Source organism: Peromyscus californicus, unplaced genomic scaffold (assembly GCF_007827085.1).
Source record: "Peromyscus californicus insignis strain IS unplaced genomic scaffold, ASM782708v3 Scaffold_22__1_contigs__length_63687245, whole genome shotgun sequence".
In the NCBI taxonomy this organism is placed as follows: Eukaryota; Metazoa; Chordata; class Mammalia; order Rodentia; family Cricetidae; genus Peromyscus; species Peromyscus californicus.
In genome coordinates this window covers 46,844,172-46,869,015 of record NW_026294525.1, presented here as the reverse complement: position 1 = coordinate 46,869,015, position 24,844 = coordinate 46,844,172, and the positions used below count along the sequence as shown (strand labels likewise).

At 40.4% G+C, this 24,844-nt stretch overlaps 1 protein-coding gene across 2 annotated transcripts in view; it reads right to left on the bottom strand.

Moving 5' to 3' along the window:
• The window catches only part of Frk (fyn related Src family tyrosine kinase), a 101,005-nt gene that overhangs the window by 50,491 nt on the left and 25,670 nt on the right, over nt 1-24,844 (bottom strand). For both annotated transcript variants that reach the window (XM_052751367.1, XM_052751368.1), the window contains one exon: nt 4,600-4,721. In XM_052751367.1, the coding sequence (XP_052607327.1) occupies nt 4,600-4,721 (122 nt within the window). The remainder of the gene's footprint in view (nt 1-4,599; nt 4,722-24,844) is intronic.

The following is a 24,844-nucleotide window of genomic DNA, read 5'->3' as shown; positions in this document are numbered from 1 at the left end:
AATGGGCATGGCTGGCCTTCCACCTGCGACTTCAGATAGCAGCAAATGGTGCCCCTGTGTTCACCTCTCTTTCCTCTCCCCAGACTGCTGTCTATTATAAACATCACTCACACATCTCACCAAATTCATTGTGAAGGTTAATATTCATTGACCCCTTGGCTGGATTTAGAATCAGCCAGAAGACACACCTCTAGGTATGTCTGTGAGGCCTTTTCCAGAGAGATGTAACTGTAAAATAAAAACCCACCCCAAAAGTGGGGTTGGAATGGTCTCATAGGCTGAGGTGCCAGAGTAGCTAAAAGGGAAAAGAGAGAAAAAGAGCTGAGTGACCGCAGTCATCTCTCTCTGGTGCAGACACAATATGACCAGCCACCCCACACTCTAGCCACCAGGCCTTCCCCATCATGATGCACTGCCCCTTCAAACACAGAGCAAAATAAGCCCTTCCTTGCTTAAGCTGTTTCCTTTCACGTATTTTTGTCCCAGCAATGAGCAAGAACTAACGCGTTATCTATAACACAGATCAGGTCAATCATCTTCTATCTAAAACGTCTCTCTAAAGAGTAAGGTCCAAAAGCTCTCAGCATGGATAAATGACCCTGAACAACATAAGGCCATCTACACACCACACATACACACATACATACACACATACATACATACATACATACACACACACACACACACACACACACACACACACACACACACACACACACACCTGTACTATTCACCCTTCCTACAAATGTAAAAATACAGTTCTGGCATCTGGTAGGAATAGTCTTTCAGACACTGTCATCTTGTAACACAAACTGATACAGAGCACCAGGGCAGCCTCTGCTTTCCCTGACTTTCTCTGGGTGACTCAGCCTCTGCACCCTCTTTTCTCATAGGTCAACTATATTACACTCCTCCTCTAGATTGAATTCAAGATTACTCCTTGCTGAGCTCTGCTGTCATCCACCTAGCAGAGAATCTGGAACTTAGTGTGCACTGTCAATATGCCCATTTAAAGAAAGAAACAAAAGCATAATTGGTAACATCATAAATAATAAAGAAGAAAAAATAAATAATAGCCTTCGATTACCTTGTTTGCCTTATGCCTTCAATCTAATGCTATTTTCTCTTGAAAGAATTTCAAAAACCATGAGTCTAATAGTTTGCTGCTACCCAGTAGGTTATTATACACAGATTCCAAAAGCAAAACTACAATTGCAGTGCACAATCTCTTCTAAAAAAACTCATCTGCAGCTGAATGTTAGCCCTCGAAGCATACATCCTTTAAAGAGCACATCAAACAAGACTACAAATGCTTTATAAGACACCAAACATCAAATTAATATTAATGGTAATAGCAATAACAATTTCCTTTTAAGTAATTGACTGATGTGGAGGAATAGCCAAACCAGTTGACATGCAGTCCAAATTCTACATTTTTCTTCAGAAAAACAATTCACCACCAATGACAAATAACAATAGAGCCACTAAAACTACCTGTCATGAGTCTAATGAAGACAGATTCTCTGGCTACCACGTATAATATGTAATATCCAAAAGTGCTGCTGTAATTCATAGCTAATTAGTGTCTCAACTTTATGAGAGGTGTCATGCCCTAAGTCTCTTTTCTGATCTCCTCAGACCTCACAAGATCCGACAACCATGCGTAGATCACAACAACCCAATTAGCACCCATCCCAACCTTGGACCACTGCTTCCCAGAGCTGCCCCAGCCTCCATAAATCATGCTCTGTCATGCAGCTCTTCTCTGACAGCTGCAAGCCATTGCTGCCCCAGGAATAAAGACAATGCTTGTAAAGAAAAGTCATACGGGAGAGACAAAGATAGAAAAGGGATATCGCTTGCCTTCCTTTAATGGTACAGCAGTCAGCAAAACTGAAGACCATCAATTCTGACTGATTAAGAAGACAAGTGCACTAGGAAATAAATCTATGAGTGGTACATCTGATGCTCCTTAGTGATAATCAACTGTCAGCAATCGGATTGTTTGTTTGTCTTATGTGGATTGACTGAAGCCTTTTTCCTTTCCATTTCCCATTGCCTAGTCTTCCCTCTGACTAATAAGAGAATTTCCCTTTCAGCAAAACATAATCAGATGCATCTACTTTATCCCCTGTGAATACCCAGCAATCAGATAATTTGTTTGAAAGACTCTAAATTGTTTGACTTCATTGAAAAAAAGAAGCTATAATGATGTGCTGGTCTCCAAAACAGTTCTACAGTGCTTCCCAAGTCCATAAGCAAGCTCTGGAGTATTCACAGCTCACGGCAGCCAATATCCTTGTAATTCTCTCCTAAGCCTGTCAAGCTGTTTTGTGTTCCATAATACTCATAGAGAATGTTCTGAATAGTCACTGTAGCCTCAAAGATATGTGTGAGTCAGGTGACCCTACTTACAGTTTGCTTTCCCCATGGCAATATTCTTCTAGATCTTATGCTAATCTGAAGCATTTCATCTAACTTTTAATAAACCACTATGGCCAAACTGGATATATAAATAATGATAAAGGCAAATAAACAAATATGGATACATTAAACAAGGAATGCTTTTATAGCTCTTTTTATTAAGTATCTAGATTTCAAAAGGATTCGATTTGCCTCCCGTGAAAATAGCATTCTCATGGAAATATTCAAATATTTATCTACAGAGACTCCCAGTGCATCATTTTTATAATAGAAAAATAATTGAAACAACAATGTATGGAATATGAAACAAGTCAAATAAAGTGATGATTCCCCTCATACAAATGTAAAGTTATGTACCGTCTAAAATGGTAGTGCAGAATAAACACTAAGGGCATGTAGGAACATTCACAGGATACTGCAAATGATAGATAAGAGAAATGGAGACTGGCTTCACATCATACATACGTAATTATGCGTGTCCATATGTTTATTACACACATACATGTCAGTGTTATAAATATAGATATGCATAGGTATATATTTCATGATTACCAGATCATCTCTGTTTTATTTCCTGTGTATGGAAGTATATGTGTATAAAATTATATACATAAATAAATGTAGGACATTATAGAAAGAAGCCAGTAGGAAGAGATTTCAGTATTGAAAATATATCTCTCTCCAGAAAGTAATGTTCAAGATAGTTCATATATATATATATATTTGTTTCATAACCAGGAGAAAAACTCATATAAAATATTGGTGTTTACTTTAATCATTTAGATTTACACAGATATCAGATATATACTAGTGTGAAGTCCCATCCTGCCAGGGGATCTCTTCCAAGTGACCAACCCCAATATTCAATAATCTTATTACCACCGTGAGTGTCAGCAACATCTTAAAAATCTAGGATCATTATACTTAGGCACAACTCAAGAATGAAAATCAGAACAGCATTTCGTCCTCTTACGCATGGAGCTGAGCAGGGATGAGGTTGTGTTCATCTAATTCTCAAATACCGTGTAAATTCGGTGCCACAGTCGTCAGGAGTGCAGACCCACCATAAACCTGTGTCTACATCACTTGCATCACCGCCCTTGATTCTGCCTAGTACCAACCCATCTTCCCAAACTTTGGGACCACGGGTTTGTGGAAGGATGAAGGTTGTCACATTTGCACAACCTGGCCAGAGTTCCTGCCTGAATTCTTAAAAGGTGACGTTGTGAAGGTCACCACATCTTCTAATGAGCCAAGAAGACATCGTGAAATACCCAAGATCTTGATTAACATAAAACAGGGAAATAGAAATGAAGAGAAGCAAAATCTACCCCCCCAGAAAAAACAGGTTTTATCGAGTCAAAAAAAACCAGAATACATGCTTAAAAGGATAATAACATATTTGTCTGTGTGTGTGTGTGTGTGTGTGTGTGTGTGTGTGTGTGTGTGTGTGTGTTTGTGTGTGTGTGTGACATATAGAGATCTAGACAAGGCAAGAGAGAGAAAGTTTCACATTAGAGGGGGGTTGGTGTGGGAACTCCAAGCAGAGATATTCAGCATTGTTGCATCTGGCCTGGAACACAGCCTTGTGAAAGCAGACGTGCTTGTCTGCAGCTCTGGAGATGCCTCTCAAGTCCCCCAAGGCTTCCGTTCTCTTAGGACAGCCCAGTAATGCATTTTGTCTTGAACTGAAAAACCTGTGTTTGACCAAACTATGCATCTAGTAGGTTGGACTAAATTAATTTTCATTCAACGTTTCAATTTTTTTTCTTTCTTCTCAGATAAAGACAAGTGAAAACATAGAAAGAGAAGGAAAGGGAAAGAGAAATTGAATTTTCACAAGACTGGTTTTGATAATAGTGCGAATTTTGCTTCTTTTTAAACATTTCTCCAAAAAGATACTAGGTAACGCAAACCCCAACCACGTGATGCCTGGGCTTTTCATTTCTTATCTATAGTTCATATACGGGGAATTGTTTGTAGAAACTTCTAGCTGTAGGGGTTTTATGTATTTTTTGTTACTCCTGAGCAGTTCAGAAGGTTTAATTTTGGTGAAATGGTGAATAAAAGAAATTGGGGAAACTTTATCATTAGCATACTCAGGTACACACAGCAAGCGCCTGACTGCAAACTTTCAAACTCCTACTACTCTACCCCCACAGAGCAACGCCGTACCTGAGAGGGAAAAGTCCCCCTTCTGGCTTTCACTCTCTCTGATTAGAAAGGCGCCCGTCTGGTTTTCCGCGTACAGTAGCTGCTTTTCTGCATCTGCTCTTTTGATTGCTCCAAAGAACCACCTGAAAAGGAAAGAGACGTTAGCCCCAATTAACCAATCAGAGTCATTTTAAAAGGAACAAGAAGAGAACATTGTAATACCAGAAAACATTTGATACTGCTTCAGTGAAATCATCATACATATAGATGGCAGCTTTTGATACTTGAGATGATTTTTCAGGCATCAATAACCCACTCCAGGATTCCTAAAATGAAAGTACAACGCAGAAATCTGATTGATGCCTGTTCCATACTCTTCCTCACCCTTAAGTCTTTTTGAGATCTTAGGCTTGTATAAGCATGGCGCCAAAGGGCTGCATGTTACACTCACCACCACCATCAAATTTCTACCACCAACCATTAAGGTCAGAACAATTAAAAGTGCTTTCTCCATTCATTAATTCTTTTTCCCCCACCTCCATCACTACCAAAGCCCATGGCAAAATGGAATTATTCCATACGCTTCTGAGAAACTTATTAACATAGGAAAACTTTAATCAGTACGCAGACTATATAAAGATACTTCTGCCTGGCAATATGTTCTCTATACTACACCCATCTCTGCCTTTGCGCGCGCACACACACACACACACACACACACACACACACACACACTCTCACAGATAGATACTGTGCGACAGTTACTGAACACACAAGCTTGTGAGTGTGATCAAATCAAGAATAATAGATCTTCAATGTCTCAGTCAGTCTAATTCTAAATACAATTGTAAAAATTCAAACCCATATACATATACAATATAAATATTGTATGTATGCCTCCAGAATATACAATAATTTCACACAAAAAATCTAATACAAAAGGTGAATTTTAAAACTTTTTGAGGATATTGGGCCAGAACAACAACAATACCACTCCCCCAAAAAAATCTATAAGAATGAATAAGCAATACTAATTGGGAAACCTGATAATATTTTGAATATTCATTACAACACACCTTAAACTTCAATTCCAAAAAATTACTATAAAGTAAAAGTAAAAACACACCCCACAAACCTTTGACAAAGTTTTTACAAAATATCTAACCAAAATGTGAGTGGGATTCATATTGTACTGGGGGGCAGTCATTAACCAATAAAAGACAAAGCAGGAGAAAATTGGCAAAGGCTATATGTGGACAATTTACAGAAACAGGAAGCCCAAGAAACTAATCAAAATAAGCAGCATGGCCAGGGCCTGTGCCACAACTAGGTATTGTATTTAAATCACAACGAGGTACAAATTCATACTTTAGAACTGGAAACTTACGGTCCTCATATTGTTGGGTGTTGGGGAAAATGTCAGACAATGTTTACGCAATTATAGTGGCGATATAATTTGATATAACCTATTCAGAGACCATTCTGGCGCCATCTGGTGGAACTGGGTATTTGTAGGCAGCTCAGATTCACTTCCTGACTCTGTGTTTAATGTGTTCAAGGAAAAATGCAACAAGAAAATCCACTGAAGAATTCTAGCATTGGCACAGAAAACAAGTACAGAGAGTGTTGCTCAGTGATAGAACATGTGCTTAGCATGCTCTAGGGCCTGGGATGGATCACTAGCACCAAACAAGAAAGAAAGAAGGAAAGAAAGAAAGAAAGAAAGAAAGAAAGAAAGAAAGAAAGAAAGAAAGAAAGAAAGAAAGAAAGAAAGAAAGAAAGAAAGAAAGAAAGAAAGAAAGAAAGAAAGAGAAAGAGAGAGAGAGAGAGAGAAAGAAAGAAAGAAAGAAAGAAAGAAAGAAAGAAAGAAAGAAAGAAAAAAGCAAAAGACAGAACCTGAATATCCTTCACAGAGAATGAACAGTTACAGGTTACAGGAATTAAGTGGAATTTTACACAGAGGTTAAACTAAGTAAATCATAAGGGCACAAAAGGAAGCTGAAGAACAATTCATACCATTGTGATATCATTTGTATAAAACTTAAGCAAGCATATTTTCAAAAACTGTACACATATCTATAAATATGGACAAGATTATTGAAAATGAATAGCTAAATAGCCAAGCATTTCCAGAAATGGTGAAAATTCTCCATATATTCCCAGCAAAGAAGCAACACAAATGAAATCTACCGATCAGCTTGGTGCATTTCCCTGATTCAAAGTGCATTGATCATGCATCAATTTGTGTAACAAGTTACATTTTTTAAAATTATGGTATCTCCTATATTTTATTTTCATGCATAAATACTCCATTATATAAGTTTTATGTGCATACATTACATTTGAATTTGGGATACTTGTCTATGAGTGATGTGTTTCTTCTGCCCAAGATACATACAAGCAAGAAGCTTGTGTAAATCCAATGATTAAAGATAAGACAATCTTCATTTGTAGAGAAACTTATTCACTAATTTTCAGAACTTCTGTCTCAGCACTTCTGGACTTCTGTTTCCTACATAGATACAATTTAACTGTTAGACCGAATGTATCTGTTTATGTCATACTTAGAATTTTGCTTGGCTTCACTCCCATCAGGAAGGGAAGAATATAAATAAAAAGCTATTTGCTGCTTGCAGTGGCTTTATAATGGCATCCTTCATACTCAAAGATGACGCACCTGCTGTGGATTGTGATCTGTAGAGCATGTGATGCTGTTGAGCCTAACGCAGGAACAATAACTCATCCCACCCTTTGCACCTGCAGAAACTCTTCCTTAATTTGAGGTTGAAGCTCCTGGCAGGACTGTTCCTGTCATTGGCTCTGATTTTTAGAGACCTTGCTGGCATCATTTCTGGAAGGACACAAACATCAAAGCCTTTTGCACCCTCTCCAAGGCTGCTGTTCTCCTGGGCAGTGAACAGTGGGGACCAAGAAAGGATCCAGACATCACAGGACATGTGAAGTGCTAGAGAGAGTCATGCAGGTCTACAGACCTCAAAACATGGTCTCTAGGCCAGGAATATCAGCTTTGCCTGGGAACTCTCAGGCCTCACTCCAGACCTGCTCAAATAGAGATGCTAGGGATGTGGTCCAACAATCAGGAACATAAGAAACCTTCTGGGTGAATTTGATGAACCCCAAAATCTGATAACTATGGATACGTAGAAATAGTGAAGAAATTAGAAAATTGTACACGATACCTGAAAATAAGTCAAGAGTCTGACGCTTAGCTGTGGAAAAGGGTTATCACGCAAATGACAGCACATGCATCCAAACACGTATGCTTTATTGACACTTAATGAAAATAACTGTTTTTATTACACCATACCATGGTGTAGAGGAGATACTGACTAACAGCAACCAAAAGAACAGAGCAATAATAACTTGGATACTGGGAGAAATAAGTGCTTCCTTGAAAAAAACCAGAGAAAATAAATCCCTGTTGTAGAAGTAAGACATATATGACCAAAGCCTGAAATGTGTTTTGCAAATAATTGTCAGGCGTCTATCACACTGACATCGGAACATCTGGAGACCACTGTTGGATGAAAAGGGAAAACTTCAGAGCAATGGGAACGTTATATTCGTTTGTATTGTAAAAACCAGCGAGATATGTAGACATCTCTGAGATTAGTGAGAGATGATGACAGAGGACCCTCCATTTTCACTCTGTACTCACTACAATGGAGAGGTTTCTATTAAGATGTAATTACAGAGCTTTGTAGCACCTACTTAAATATAGACAATTGAAAGAAGTCACTTGAGAGTACACTACAAGATTCAAAATGTTGACAATCAAAACGGATAGACATAGCCAGGTGGTGGTGGCCCAAACCTTTAATCCCACCACTCGGGAGGCAGAGGCAGGTGGACCTCTATGAGTCTTCACTGCAACCAAACTGGTAAAAAGTAGGCCCCTAGGTCACTCATAATTCTAAACAGATACATATAATTTCCTCCTACAGTTTAAAGAGCAGCACCACTCGGTAAAAGCTGAGTAAAGTGGAAAAGCGTTGACCTCTACTGTCTTATTCTGTCTCCCTAAAAGCTAAGGCAACTGGTCTCCAAACACCACAGACAGATCCTGGAGGTGAAGGAGGAACTATGTGTCATGAGCAAACAAGAAAAGGAAAGTCCAGGTCGACTTGGCAAACTAGCTACGTAGAAAGTAGGTTAGAGCAACATGCCAACGGAGTCGGGGTTAGAATGTCTCGGCTGTCATCATCCATCATTACTCATAGCACAATGAATAAAGTCAACTACTGTCCCACACCAGTGTGGCTCAGGAGGCTTCATGGCACTGTTACAGAACACCTACAGTTTGCAGGGCACACTCACCCACATCTAGTCACTTATCGTAACTAAACAGAAGCCTTCGACCTAGAGCACCCTGGAGCTAGTGTGGTTTCTGTATCTCTGTATCACTCACCTGCATCTGTGTTTCAACAACACTGCCGGGAAGGCCTCTGTCAAGTTCCTGTTCCAGTTAATTAGGCCTGCCCCTTCTATGAACTCTTCCTGGATTCGATGTCCCCTTGGCTCGGGGGCGGCTACCCCTGCTTCTCTTCCCCCTCACATGTTATGATCACGGCAAAGAGAAGAAAGTAATTCCCAAAGGGATTATGTTGCTCATTCCTTCCTTTCCTCCCTCCGCCCCCCCCCCCCCCCCCGCACCCACCAACACCTTTCTCTAATTGGACCCACACAGACTGTGGCAGTATGTCACCATCTTTTCTCTTTAATCTTAATCATTTCTGTTTCTTCCTCATAGGCAGCAGCCAAGCACAGCTGTCACAAATACCATATGTAACCCCTGTCTGCCCCTTCCTCATGCTAACACTGCTGGATTCAGCCTCGGAAAATATGACCAGGTACATCTCACCACATGGGCCAGGTTGTTTATTGTAGTTGTTGGTTGGTGAGTTGGTGGTTTTGTTTTGATTCAGCTGGCTGTTTTGTTCAGAATGTTTATGAAATAAAGCAGCCTACTGACATGGAATTTCAGGCCTTTGAGCACATGGCTATCAGCCATCACCCAACTTGTCTCACCTCTATCTGCTGTACCTAAATTTACACTTAAACTTACTTCCCCCAAATACCTACAGTGTTCAGCAACTGGGCTTCAGGTTTGACACGAAGCATGACAAATTAGTGCACCGATTTTTACATTTTTATTTATTTATTTTACATCCCAACCACAGTTTCCCCTCGCTCCTAGCCTCCCAGTTCCCCCCACCTCCCCTTTGCCCCCTCCAATCCACTCCTTCTCTGTTTCTGTTCAGAGAAGCCCAAGTCTCCCATGGATATCAACAAAACATGGCATATCAAGTGGCAGTCAGACTAAGCACCTCCCCTTGTATTAAAGCTGGGCAAGGTGACCCAGTATGAGGAATAGGGTCCCAAAAGCCAGCAAAAGAGTCAGAGACAGTCCAGGCTCCCACTGTCAGGACTCTCAACTCAAGAAGACGAAGCTATACAACTGTCAGATATAAGCAGAGGGCCCAGGTCAGTCCCACTAGTGTGCCAATTTTTAATTTACTTGTTTATTTTAGGTAAGTCACTTGTTGCTAAAGACCTGTCTAGGCCAATGGCCACATATAATACCCTCAAAGACCTCTGGTGGCAAATACTGGCCATATGTCCTTTGGAGCTGTTAACTAAACACTTGATAAAACTATCGATGCATTGAACTTTGACATGGGATTTATAGTCATGTTGATTCTGAACACCGAACTTTCGATAATGTGCTTTCATGTAATCTTCTGTGCTTGTCAAATAGCCTGCAGTATAAAATGCCTACGTGCTAGCATCCAACAGCAGTGCAGGTCTGATGTTAATTAGCCTTAGACCATAGATTCCTATTTGAACTCCTTTTTCTTAAACAGAAAAAAGATAGGGCTTTTGTACAAGGAACACGGAGATAGAAAATGAGGCTGACTTGTCCATCCTTGGGAAGGAGCCTATTGGCTGCACACACGTAAGAATGTCGATCAGATGACATCACTCAGGGTCAGTATCTGAGGTCGCCCTTGTAGTCACATTAGAAACTAGGAAGTTCATTCTTGGATCACTTAATAAAGCATTTTTTGTTGCTGTTGCACACCCTAACAGTCACCACCGCAGGGGAATTTTGGAGGAACTGAACTGTGTTTCCTCATTGGAGGAGGTGAGTGCTCATTAAAGAACCTGGTTATAACCTGAGTCCACTTCCCTCGGTGGTTACAAGTGCACATGACTCCTCACGCAATTCATCGGGGAGGAAGTACAGGGAATACAACACTCAGATACACATTTTGGAGGGGGACTAGGGAGTGGTACTACACTTTCAGAAAGTAATATTCCACACATCCATGAAGAAATACACTGCTCTGAAAAGTCGAACCGAGACAATGAGAGTAAACATTTGAGATACTTTGTGAAATCACGCATTGCTGGAACATTGTAAGGTCAGTTGCCTTTGCCCTTCATGAAACATGAGGAAGAAACTAACAACTAAGGCTTTTATCTATTCTTCTAGTTTCTGGGGTAAATGGGACCACATATATACAAAAACTAAGCAGATGCATTAAAATTTACATTTTTATTTTGGGATTGATGATTGGTGGTATCATTATAGATGTGCACTTGACTTCAGAATTCTGTAATTACAGACAAGCCACCTAACTTTTGATGTGGGTGGTGGAAATCCAAACTCTGATCCTCACTCTTACGCAAGTGCAGCTTCAACCACTGGGCCACTTCCCCTGGCTCTCAAAAGAACATTTTAATTTATTTAATTTTAAAGAATTCCCAGTGGTATGAATGTTATCATTCAATTTTAGTTAAAGCATTGAGTATGCTGAAATGATATACAAAAATAGTCTCTTCTTTGGGGATTACCATTAATTACACTGGTCTAAGAGTTGAGTTGGACAAGCCAATTAACAAGCACACCCCCACCATGAGTGCAGACAAACCCGAGGCCTTGAAGTCTGCAATGGTGCCTCCCATGTCAAAGCTAAATGATGACATGAAATTTCTGATCCCAAATGAAACACTGTAAACAACTTGAAGGCGCTGTAACCGTTTTTTTAGCCTGATATACCTTGTTACCTGCATAACTAGTAATTTTATCATTGTCGGTGTATTTAATACGCGGGGATTCATTAACATCAATTTCATACTAACTACATTGTGAAAAGATGAAAACACAAAGGGCCTGTTAACCATTTCTTCGAGACTCTGACGGCATCAAGGAAGAGATAACAATTTAAGTTTTGACTTAAGTAGCAAGTCAAAGGTGGGGCATGTAATTATAAGGATGCATAGTCAGAGAAATTCACAGTCAGTGTGCAGGGCGAGATAGGAATACGCTGGAAAGAGAGGCCTGTTGAGACCCTCTGGAATAATATAGGGTAGACAATTCTGTTTTCTATTCAGTGACCACCTGCCATTCAATTGGAGTTTTAAAAACGTTTGTGGGATAAATGAAGGGGAAGAGTGAGGGGACGTAGGTGACTGACTGAGAGAAGCCAGAGAAACCGAACAAAAGCCCTGATGAACCGCACAGCGTGTGTGAAGGCGGTGGGTACGAGACAGAGAAAAAACAACCAAGAAAGGAGATGAGGTTTTAAGACGGGAGATTTGCAGGGTCTTCTCACGCGCCCCTGATGTCAGAGAATCACAAGTAAATGCAGACTCTAGGGCTGAGGCCAGGATCCAGATGCCTCAGCCTCAGTGAGCACCTTTGTCAGTATTTGTCTCTGATTGAGAAACAAACCATGGCCACGCCCTCACGTGTTTCTACCACTGATGTGTGTAGAATCACAAGACAACAGAAGCCATGGACTTCTCGGAGGAGTTCATCGGGCTCTATGATTCTTTAACCAGGGGAAGGAGGAAGCTGTTTAAAAGGGAGAGGAATGTTTTATGAAAACTAACTGTACACAGGGTGTAAAAAGTATAATGAATTATAGTGGAATATTCGAAGTAGGATTTTTTAAATACATCTTCCTTAAACATATGAAAATCAAAATATTTAAATTAAATTATGTATGTGAGTGTATGTGTGGGGGTGTGTATACATGTATGTGGTATGTGTATATGTGTCTATATGTGTGGCATATGTGTATTGTATATGTGTAGTGTCTATGTGTGTGTTCATGTATGTATATGTGTGGTATATATATGCATGTATATGTGTGGTGTGTGTGTATGAGTGTGCTTGTATGTGTTTATATGTGTATATGTGTATCTCTGTGTGGTGTTTGTATATATCTGTGTATTTCTTTATGTGTAGTGTGTGCATGACTGTGCATGTATGTGTTTATGTGTATATGTGCACTGGATATATACATGTTTATGTGTGGTGTGTGTGTATGTATAAGCATGTATGTGTTTATGTGTATGCAGGTGTGTATGTGTAATGTGATCTGTGTATATATGTGCATGTACATGTTGTGTGTGTATATATGTGTGGCATATATATGTGTGTGTACATGTATGTGTGGTATGTGTATGTGTGTGTATGTTTTCATGTTTGTATGTATGGTGTATGTATGTGTGTATGTGTTTATGTGGTTCGTGGTGTGTGTGTGTAGGTCCCAGCATAAATGTACAGATATGTATTTTTTCACTGCTCTTGAAGAGTACATTAAATTATGTTTCCCAGGCAGCCAAGAAGGCAGACAGAGAGTCCATTAAAGGGCAGAAGGGGTTTACCCGTTCTCTCTTTTTGAAAAATAATTTGGTTCTGTGCAGCCAGAGACTCATTAAATACCTCTTAATTAGTAACTACCCATTCTAACCCTCCCATCGGTAACTCAAGGTTGTTTATTTCCCATGAAAGTGCAGCTCACGGGACAGTAAAAAATCAAACACTGAGCAGGTCCACAAACTCACTTGTCCCTGTCAGGCCACAGGGAGAGCCAGGGCCAGAAAGTGCACCCTCTGTGTTTGGTGTTCACAAGCTGTTTGTCAGGACACAAAGGACAGCTCCCAAATGCTGCTGGGTTGGTGTTTTGTTTTGTTTTTGTTTTTCTGAAATTAGTTTCCTGATTAATTTTTACATAGAATTGAATGAAAAGACAGCTTCACAAAAATAATATGCCCCACTCCTGAGAGCTGCCATGGGAAAAGCACTCTGAAAAGTAACCCACTCCAGTCCCCAGTGCCCCTCAGTCAGGGCCAGCTGTCGGGGGCTAACTTCCCCAGGTCTCAGTTCTCAAACTCCAGTTTCTGAACTTCATCTCAGGAAGAGTGTGTACAAGGCAAACATTGCCAACTGGCCTGAGGTGGCACTCAGGGTATGCTCCAGATCCCAAGAGCAGCGGGGAATTCTAAACCAGGCTACCCAGGGGCTGCAAAGCACAGCCCTGCTTATGGAAAGGAGGGCCATGGGAATAATTTCAGGAAACGGAAAGTGTCTCTTTTCATCTGCTATTAGTTAGCAAACCACAATAAAGTGAGATTTGATTCCACGATTTTGGTCATTGTAGAATAACTTCCCTGAGTACTAAAATGCCATGCTAACCTCTTTATCTAAGACTGAAGGGCAAAAGGTGGGGCCCTCAGCAGCCTATACAGTAGGCTTTGACCAACTGTTCTTCATGACCCATGAAACAGATGTCGATATCTTGCAGTTTCGAGTCACCTGCTGTTGGAACATGGGCATGCAGAAACCGAAGATCTGAGAGCTTTGGAAATGGGAATCAAACCGACCAGGGGAAGAGATTTCTGCAAGGTTGGTGATGGCAAATTAATTATAAAAGAACATTTTCTTTTCACCGACATCTACTCACTACAGGGCTACAATGTGTAGAAAGGAAGCCATCCCCTTCAGATCAAGCACACCTGAGCACGGTGAGCCTTGTCTTCCTTTCATAGCTTTTTCTTGGTTTACTTCAATTTCGATATGTTTGATTAAGTCCTACTCTCTCCTACTACATTTGCAAGCTCTAATCAGCTATGGCTTTAGCCTATCACTCTAATCCCCAGGCCCAGGACAGCACCAGGCATAAAATACATTTTCAATACTCTAAAATGAATATGTAAATGATGAGCAAATGGTTGTTTGGGGGGTATGAATCTTGCAATCAAAACTTAAAGTTGACTAAATAATTTAAGATTGTAGAAGCTGAACACAGAGAGAAGCATCGAAGTATTCATACAGAACAAAACAGCACATCAGACCTGCCAGTCATGAGTTATCCCTCGTCAGTCATGTGATCACAGTCACACAAGCACGGTGACTAAAACCATCACAAGAAGAGTTCCACTTCAATTCTACTTTAGACTACACAGTGCCATCATCTACACCGTGGCCTCATTCTCATGGTGTGTGCAGGGCAGTCGGAGCAGGGGCCTCAATCTCAGATGTTACAGAAAGGGGGAGTGAGTGAAAAGGAACTGAATTGTTTGTCATGCAAATAGTAAGCAGAGCCCATGTTGGCACATGCACCAAGCGTTCCACGTGACCTATTGAAACTGTGCAGACTGGGGACTGAAAAAGGCGGGTTTGTCCTCAAGTTTCCCAGGGTGGGTCTGAAATAATAAACAGTTTTGGGCTGTGAAGAGCAATCGCTTGGGTTCTAAACATGTTTCTGGAGAATAGCACAGTAGGATTTTATGACGCTAAACACTAACTTCTGTTGTTTAAATGTTGGTTTGGGTGCATAAGAATCTAAATGTGAAAGTAGAAAGTGAAATGGCATTGAATAAACATTCCAGCAACCTGAAAGTTATAAATTATGCTGCATAGAATCAGTGCCAACAACTCAAGAAGCTTTTCTAAAGTTCTAACAACAATAAAAATATTAATCAAACATTTCTAAGGTAAAACCAAATCGTTCTTCGATCCTTTTGATTAAAAAAATGATATTGTCGGGCTAGTGAGATGTCTCAGTGGGTTTGCCACCAAGCTGATTGACCTGAGTTCAATTCCCCAGGACCTCCATGGTGGAAGAAAAAAAAAGTCTCATTCCTACAAGTTGTCCTCTGACCTCCACACATGTGCCATGGCATGGCACACTCACATGCATACATAAGCACACACACAAAATAAATAAATGTTAATTTTTTTTAAAAATAGTATTGCAAAACCATTGTCATGTGAAGAGTCAACGAGAATTAAGTTAAAGACTATGGAAAACTATATAGAGTGAAGTTAACCAAAACTTTCTAATTATTGTAAGAGATGTTACTAGTCATCTTCTCTAGAGGATATGGAAAGATTTCTTCCATGAATCTACTTGAATTATTCTCTTCTGATATGGTTTGAGTATGAAATGCCCCCATACTCATGTTTTGAATGTTGGATACCCCTCCTGTACTCCTGTGTTGGAGGCCATGGAGTCTTCAGAAGTGCTGTCCACTGCCAGGGGCCGCTCACTAAGTACAGGGCTTCCACAGCAGTACCAACTCTTAACTCTAGACATCACCATGTCACCAATCCACCCCTACATTCTCCCACTGCCACAGAGGTGCTCACACCACAACAACATTACAGTCATCTGATGACCTGAAATCTCTCTGAAACCAAGAGCCTGAATGAACCTTTCCCACTTACTTCAGTGAGGCATTTTTGTCTTGGTAATACAAAAATAACACAGCCTTCTTATCAAATTTTCAATATACAACTTTCTATTATTTTTCATAAAAAGAATGTCCCTGCCATATTGTCAATGCTGTAGACCCATAAGATCTTCTGTTGTGGAGAAATACTTTGATAAACAAAAAAAAATTTCAGTGATAATACGTGGTTTCCCCAGCTTCCTGAGTTTCCATGTATGTGCTTACCACAAACATTTATAAGGTTTGTATTATAAGAATTTTTTAATAGATTTTAAAGTTAAAAGTAATATATACATGTTTGGGACTGGAGACATGGCTCAGCAGTTGGACCAGGGTTCAGTTCCTAGCCCCCACATCAGACATCTCACAACCGCCTGTAACTCCAGTTCCGAGGGATCCAATATCCACATTTGGTCTCTAGGGGCACCTGCACACATGTGGCATCTACTCACATGGACACTCACATTGGGGTACTTGCACACACATGGCATTCATTCACACAGACACTAACATGGGGGCACTTGCACATAAATGAGGCATTCACTTAGACAGACACTCACATAGACACATAAATGAGAACAAATAATTATGTTTTAAATAGGCTTTTCCCAGCACCCAGATTCAACAATGATATCTTTCTAATCTTATTTCTCATAAATGACTTGTAAGTTTTGTAAATGTGAAAAATCTCCCCCAAAAAATTGTAGAGTATGGAGAAAGCCCTGAGTGAGCGTGTATTGTTGAAATGAGCTGGCCCATGTCAAGGATCTTTAGAGCCTCGAACCCATGGAAGAACGGCAAAGCTTTGCCCCAGAGTGAGGCTTACAGGCATGGCAAAGCCTTCCTCTGGTCCAAGTGTAGATGTTGACAGTGTAGGCGGGAAATATCCACTGTAGCTTTCTTTACTGTCCCTCCTCATTGACAGCCTGAAGAAGAGTGCTCCCCTACAAAGACTGCGTCTACCCAGATTAGCTAAATTGTCTCCTTGATCCAGCTGCACACCATAAATCTGTCTCCTTGTTTATCTAGCTGCAATAACCCACCTCCTTGATTGAACTGTATCCAATAGCCATGCCTCCTTGTTCAACTCTGTATAAAAAGAACCACACTGAGCTTCCAGAGTACTGTGGCTTCCTCATCAGAGAAGCCAGACCATTCAATCCCAGCTTCTATCTATGTGGTGGTATTTTACTTGTACTGAAATGTGATTTTAATTGTATGTTAATAAATAAAGTTGCCTGGGGGTCAGAGCTATTAGAGCCATAGCAAGTGCATGGCGGTGGTGGCGCACGCCTTTAAGGACCTGGAGGGCGGTACATACAGGCAGTGACGAGGCAGTCACATGTTTGGGTTTACAACCAATGAGAAGGCAGAACAGCTAGAGTATATAAAGACATACACACAGGAAGTAGGTCCTTTTCGGAGAGCTCTCTTGGCTGAAGAGGATCCCTGAATCAGGAAGGGTGAGGCTCTTAGCTCTGACCTCTTGGCTTTCTTCTCTGAATCAGCTCTGTGTTTCTTATTTAATAAGACCGTTGGTTACATCTACATATCTATATGTCCATCTTTCTCCTCACTGCTGTGGATATCTGCATGCTGTGAATGTGTTGCTCTGATTGGTTAATAAATAAAATGCTGAATGGCCAGTAGCCAGGCAGGAAGTATAGGCAGGACAAAGAGAGAGGAGAATTCTAGGAAGTGGAAGGCTGAGTCAGGAGACGCTGCCAGTCACCACCGCCATGAGAAGTAAGATGTAAGGATACCGGTAGGCCACGAGCCACATGGCAAGGTATAGATTTATAAAAATGGGTTGATTTGAGATGTAGGAACTAGATAACAAGAAGCCTGCCACAGCCATACAGTTTGTAAGTAATATAGGTCTCTGTGTGTTTATTCGGGTCTGAGCAGCTGCAGGCCCAGGACAGACTGGAGAAAACTCCAATTACACCTCACCACCCTGAGAGAGCTGCAAACCCCTGTGAGCCATGCATAGACTCCACAGAACATATCTCATACATAAATATTCGCTGAGGTTTACTGTGACCTAGAGCAGTAATGACAGTACTGTGCTCACTTACACATCCACTCTAGTATTGGGAAAACATTCCTTTAAAAAGGACAAAAGAAGCTACTGAACTGGGCCATTCATCATTTTGTCAGATCATTGGAGAAGCACACTTCCAGAGGAATGTGTCACGAGGAAATGCTTCATAATTGACGTGTGTGATCAATATGCCAATGGTGTGGCCAAAACCTCACACAGCAACTGGAAAGGCAGGAGCTGTGAGAAAAGCCCTGTGCAGGGCAACAGGCCAAGACACATAACTGTGCCTCCAGTTCCTACTCAAAACGCTAGTTGTAGTGATCTAGTTTGGCAAGAAAGGAACAAGGGTTTTCTGCCTTGTGGTCTCTCTGTGCCCCTTGCCATCTCCATTGCACTGTATGAAATCAGTCAAAATTCAGTTTATAGCCGTGGTCATGTTGCTTTTTGTGGAAAAAACAATGATAAAAAGATTGCGAAATTTGTGCAGCATAAATGGCCTAAGACTATCCTAATGAAAACATCTCTGTTGCTTTTTAAAAACCATAACAGATATATCCCTTTGAATGAATTAAAGAAGAAAAAAATAAAGTTAAATGTAAAGGAAAACTAAGAAAATAATGAAGAATGGTCATAGGGAAAAGTAGAGGCTAGAAGTTGGAGAGATGAAAAGCCAGAGTTAGGGAGTGATACTGTCATAGAAGCAAGCAGAGGGGTAGAAGGAGAAGCATAGAGAGACCCTAAGGTCATGGGAAAGTTCTACATGTTAGCTGTGTGCACAGTATACACATCTACCAAACTTCACTGAAAAGCAAGCTAAGACCTGTGTCCTTCACTGTAGTAAACTGTGCTTTATAAAAGTTAGGAGGGTGGACAGACGTCACAGTAGTTAAGAGTGCTTAACTCAGGTTCTGTTCCCAGCACCAACATCTGGTGGCTCACAACTGCTTTTAACTTTAAGGTGATATGGTGACCTCACCTAACCTTCATGGGTAGCAGGAATACATGTGCTGCGAATACATACATGGAAACCCTCACACAAACACATAAAATGAAAGTTAATTTTTTTAATGATCTATTTATTTTTATCTTATGTGAATTAGTGTTTTGCCTGCATTTACATCTATGTTAGAGTGTTGGATCCCCTGGATCTGGAGTTACAGACAGTTGTGAGCTGCCATGTGGGTGTTGGAAATTGAACCCAGGTCCTTTGGAAGAGCAGTCAGTGCTCTTAACTGCTGAGCCATCTCTGCAGCCCAAAAAATTCAATCTTTTTTAAATTTTCCTTTGAAAAACTAATGTGAGGGGTCATTTTTTTTATACGCAGCTGCTCTCTGGTTGAACATAGAATGTTGTTGTAACAACTGTAGGTTTAGTCACATTCTCTTGAAAATTATTGTGCTTTTTAAAAATTGGACAATGAAATAGCCTGGACTTGAAATATAAATTTTTGCCTCCGTCAAAGTCTGTAATGACAAGTATGTTTCTTCTGTCCTTTGTTCATTTCAACAGAAGGTCATGGGGGAACATGTTTAAAGTATGCCATGCTGTATATGTTTTAATCGTAGATAAGATGTCACATTGAAACCCATTATTTTTGTACATTCAATGTGTACTAATAAAATTTTAAAGCAACAATACTCTGCTATGGTAGATTTCTTGTTACCCTTATGCTTCCTTAATTTAGACTTAAAAATAACAACACTGACTTTGTTTGTAAGTGTATCCAATCAGAGTATGACCTCAGGAAGCTTCTTCCTATAGTCATGTCTCTGCACCCATGAGCATCTGAAACCTATACACACATACCACCAGAAAAACACCACACATGCATTGTCTTACTTTAGGTTTCTATTGTTGTGGGGAAACATTGTGGCCAAAAGCAACTTGGGAAAGAAAAGGGTTATCTTGCTTTCACTTCCACATCACAGTCCCATCAGAGGAATTTGGGGCAGGAACGTGGAAGCAGGAACTGAAGCAGAAGCTATGGAGGGGCACTGTTTACTGGCTTGCTCATCATGGCTTGGTCAGCCTTGCTCATCAAGAAAATGCCTCACAAGCCAATCTTGTGGGAACATTTTTCTCAACTGAGGTTCCCTCTTCCTAAATAACTCTAGCTATAGTTTGTGTCAAGTTGGCATAGAACAAGCTAGTACACACACATACACACATACACACACATACACACACACACCATCACTCACAGAGAGACACTGTCTCTCACACACACACATACACACATACCATCAAATACATAGAGACACTGTCTCACACAAACTGCATGCGCACACACACACACACACACACACACACACACACACACACCATCACATACTGAGAATCACAGCCTCACCCACACCACCACACATACCATCAGACCCTTAACTGTTCTGTCTTCTGCTGAATTAAGATCTTATTCTCATCAAAGGACTAGATATGGAAATGTGAGTTGCTTGGAGATAATATCTCCTTCCCATTAGAACAGTTACCTTTAAAATAAAACAAAAAGGCTTCTGGAAGGAGGACATTAAATCAAAGAATTGCAAGAATTCTAGACTCGAGGAAAGGAAGGAATTGGAACCAGCGAGGCCTGAAAACCTGTGTCAATGATCTCATCGCAGCTGCTGCTTCCTTTTGGAAGCTACAGAAACTTTCACAGTGCTAGCAGTCTAGCTGGAGCTCAGGCCTGGGGTCAGGTCAGCAGCTCATTCATGACAGCTGCAGTAAAATATGTTTCCAACCGGCCGGGGAGTGGGAACGCACATACTAAGTCCAGGAACTAAACAAAAACGTATTCTCTCATTTTTATTAGAAAACTGAATGAAACCTCATCTTTAAAATCTGTGTGGGTACCTCTGCTGTAATCAGCTGCAGTGTTTCACTAAAACTCCTGCCGGATGGTGAAGTCATCATAGACCTATGTCCGATCCATCAGCATACTTTCCACACAACCAGGTTCTCTCTGGAAATGATCAAGCTTGTAAATTCATGCTTGTCCATTTGACCTTTTAAATGACCCTTCCTAGTCTAAGACCCAGTGATCACTTGGGCATGGTTATTTCCTTCTTTATGATACTCTATTTCTCAATAATGTTTTTCCTACCACTAATCCGTGTATGCTGTAATGATCTGACAGGAAGGCCAACCTGACCAAGTTAGTTCCTAAACAGAGTAAAAAGGCATGAGCTGATGTTCTGTTCATGCTTTTTTTTTTTTTTTTTTTCGGTTTTTTGAGACAGGGTTTCTCTGTGTAGCTTTGCGCCTTTCCTGGAACTCACTTGGTAGTCCAGGCTGGCCTCGAACTCACAGAGATCCACCTGGCTCTGCCTCCCAAGTGCTGGGATTAAAGGCGTGCGCCACCACCGCCCGGCTGTTCATGCTTTAACCAAACTTAGCTACTTGACTCGCTGTTGACTAGAATGCTTGCGATGTTACATGACCCCTGACCCTAGTTTGCTCGCCTGTAAAAACAGGGGTAATAATTCTACGTTTACTTTTCATTTCGTACTGTGCTGCCAATTGAATGCAGAGCCTTGTCCAGGTGAGACAATCACTATATTCCCAGTGTATACTTCTTACACGACTATCACAAAGACGAAAGTTGAACTCAATAGGGAAATACAGAGCCTCTCAATCTCACCTTGACATTTCTATTGAAGGCCCTTCATTCTAGTAACCCACCAATGACCATACAATGCTCAGAGAACAGTGGTCCTGTCTTTCTGGCCCTTCCTTTCTTTACTGACCACACCTACAGAAGAGGCACTTTATCATTCTTTACAACGCTTAGGACCATCCACAATGTTTTGAAAGGAAAGACTCCAACGGTGTAGACTATGTTTTTCATAGTCTTTTCTCCATCAACTCGTTGGCACAGGTTTCAACTCAAGGACCAAGAATATTGGTTCCTATTGACAAGTATTTAGTGGGCTGGGGAGATGACTCAGTCTGTAAAGTGCTTGTCACAGAGCAAGAAGGACCTGTTTGACACCCAGCATTCACATAAGAAGCTAAGTATGTCAAGTTATGTGTGTGATTCCTACAATGGGGAAGTTGACAGCGGTAGATTCCTAGAGATCATTGGCCAGCTGGCCTCACCAATTCTATGAGCTCCAGGTTCAGTTAGAGATCCTATCAAAAAAAAAAAATGTGAAGACGTGCTTGAGGAAGGCACCCAGCATTGACCTCTGGCCTATATATATAGAAATGGGAGGAGGGTAAAACTATAGAGGAAATGATTCATTTATTAAAATTCCAAATCAGAGAGCTAGAATAAAATCTTCAGAATCCAGGACTAGGCAAATAATTCTCTCTAATTTAAATCTGGAGTATTACCCAAAGGCCTCTGTGTTAAAGATTTAGACTCCAGTCTGTGGGGAATGGTGGACCCTTTAAAAAGCTGGGCCTCCTGGAAGGCAATGGGTCATTGGAGGGGTGCCCTTGAAGGGTAACGGGCACATCTCTCTTTACTTCCTAGACACCATGTAAACAGGTCTCACTCACTGTACACTCCCACCTCGTGTTCTGTGTCACAGAGCCAAGTCAGCAGAGCCAGGCACCCATCAACTCTAGTCTCTGGCTAAAGACACCCATCTCTTTCATCTCTGGCTACATAAGCTGAAATAACACAGTTCATTGTGGGTTGTTCATCTCAAGATTTTGCCACCCTAACAGAACACTATCATAGAGAAAAATGAGGAATTAAACTTCAACACAGAGAAAAACTTTTGTCGTCTAAACACTTCTGTTAAAGGAGACAATGTACAGATTGGTAAAAATTAGATAATGTGTTTACAGATTACATATCTGATAGAAGATTGCTATCTAGAATTATAAGAAATTCTTCAAAGATAATAATATAAAAAAGTCATCCTAAATGGTTGGGCAAAAACATTCAGAGACATTTCTTAGAAGTTAAATGTGGAAGCATAAACATGAAAAAATGTTCAACATAATTAGCAGTTAGGGAAACAAATTAAAATTAGACAATACCATTACTACATAAATGACTAATGTAAAAACTAGTAACTATTAAATGCTTATATAGATGTGAAGACACTGGGTCATTTACACATTGTTGGTAGGATTAAATGACAGAGTCATTTGTAATAATTGTATGGCAGATTTTTATTAAAATGAAACACACAGTACCATATGGCCTAGCAATTACACACTTGGGCATTTATCCCAGTGAAATTAAAATTTATATTCACACCAAAATCTGTAGGAAAAAAATGTCTGCAGTGTCTTCATTCATAAAAACCAGAGACTGGCAACAACTCAGATCTTGTTCAGTAGATAAATGGTTATTCATTCTATGTACATTCAAGCCACGGAATATTATGAAACAATTAAAAGGAAGATACAAATGTCTAGCAATCTGTATGAATATCCAGGAACTTTTATTTGATGGAAAACAACAACCTCAAATATATTATATGATATTCTTGAAATTGAGTTACATACGTAAACACTGGCCCTTGCTGGTACCCAAGGCTGGAGGCTGTAAGCAAGACAGAGGAGGTGGGGTCAGAAGCAGAAATGGGGAAGGACTGCCGTATCTGAGCAGAAGGCAGCCCTGTGTAGTGTGGGTGGAATGTAGTGCAACTTTGAAAGTTGTTCGCCATTAGCAAAATGGGATAATTTCTACAACCTACAGCTAAATCTGTAATCACCTCTGAGAAAGATTAAGGGTCAGCTAGAAGGCCCAGCAAGTAAAGACACCTATTCCAAGCCTGAGGCCCTGACTTTAACTCTTAGGTCCCAGGTGGTAGGAGAGAAGCCACTCCTGCAAACTATCCTCTCATATCATCATGTGCACCACAGCACATGTGCACGCACACGCATGTACACACACACACACACACACACACACACACACACACACACACACACCACACACACACGAGACAGAGAGAGAAATTAAATAAATAAATATGAAATGCAATTTTAAGTTTTAAAAATAAAAATAAACTGATTAAAAATTTTAAAACCCACAAGATCTTGGGCTCAGTGGTAGAAGCTTGCTAGCATGTGCAAAGTCCTAGGCTCCATCACCAGCCAGTACCACAAAAAAGACATGGATACTTACAAATAACTGCTCTACTAAAAAATTCAGTATAACTAAAAGTACTAGAAAGAAAAAAATTGAATCTCTTTGTACTATATATTAATGTTTATAGTATTACAAATTGCTGTTATGCAAGATTCCAAAATATGTATGTGCTTTGTGTGCAAAATATTCAAATGAAGGGGTGAATTTCATCAAAGTTTGTTATACACATGTATAAAAATGTCACAATGGAACCCATTATTTTATCCAATGACCAGAGGTGAATAAAAACATGAAAAAGTGTTCTCATCGTTATTCAAAATTGATTCCACTATCCACAAGGGAGAAAATGTAAAGAAAAAAAATAACTTACGTTTGTAAGGCTTGGGAGAAGTGATACAAACTTGCTCTTGAGAAAATGTCGAAGGACAAAGTCCCAAAGCGCTAACATGTATGCCACAGCTTAAAGCCGGGGAGACGGCAGGCTGAGTAAAGGAAATTCAGTGCTGAGGTCAACAGCGATACTTGACATTTAGTGCCCAGAAACTACGTGTCTTCAAGAGTCTGCACACATGGCAAGGATACAATAAGGACAATTAGAGGGTCAACATAGATCAAAAAGT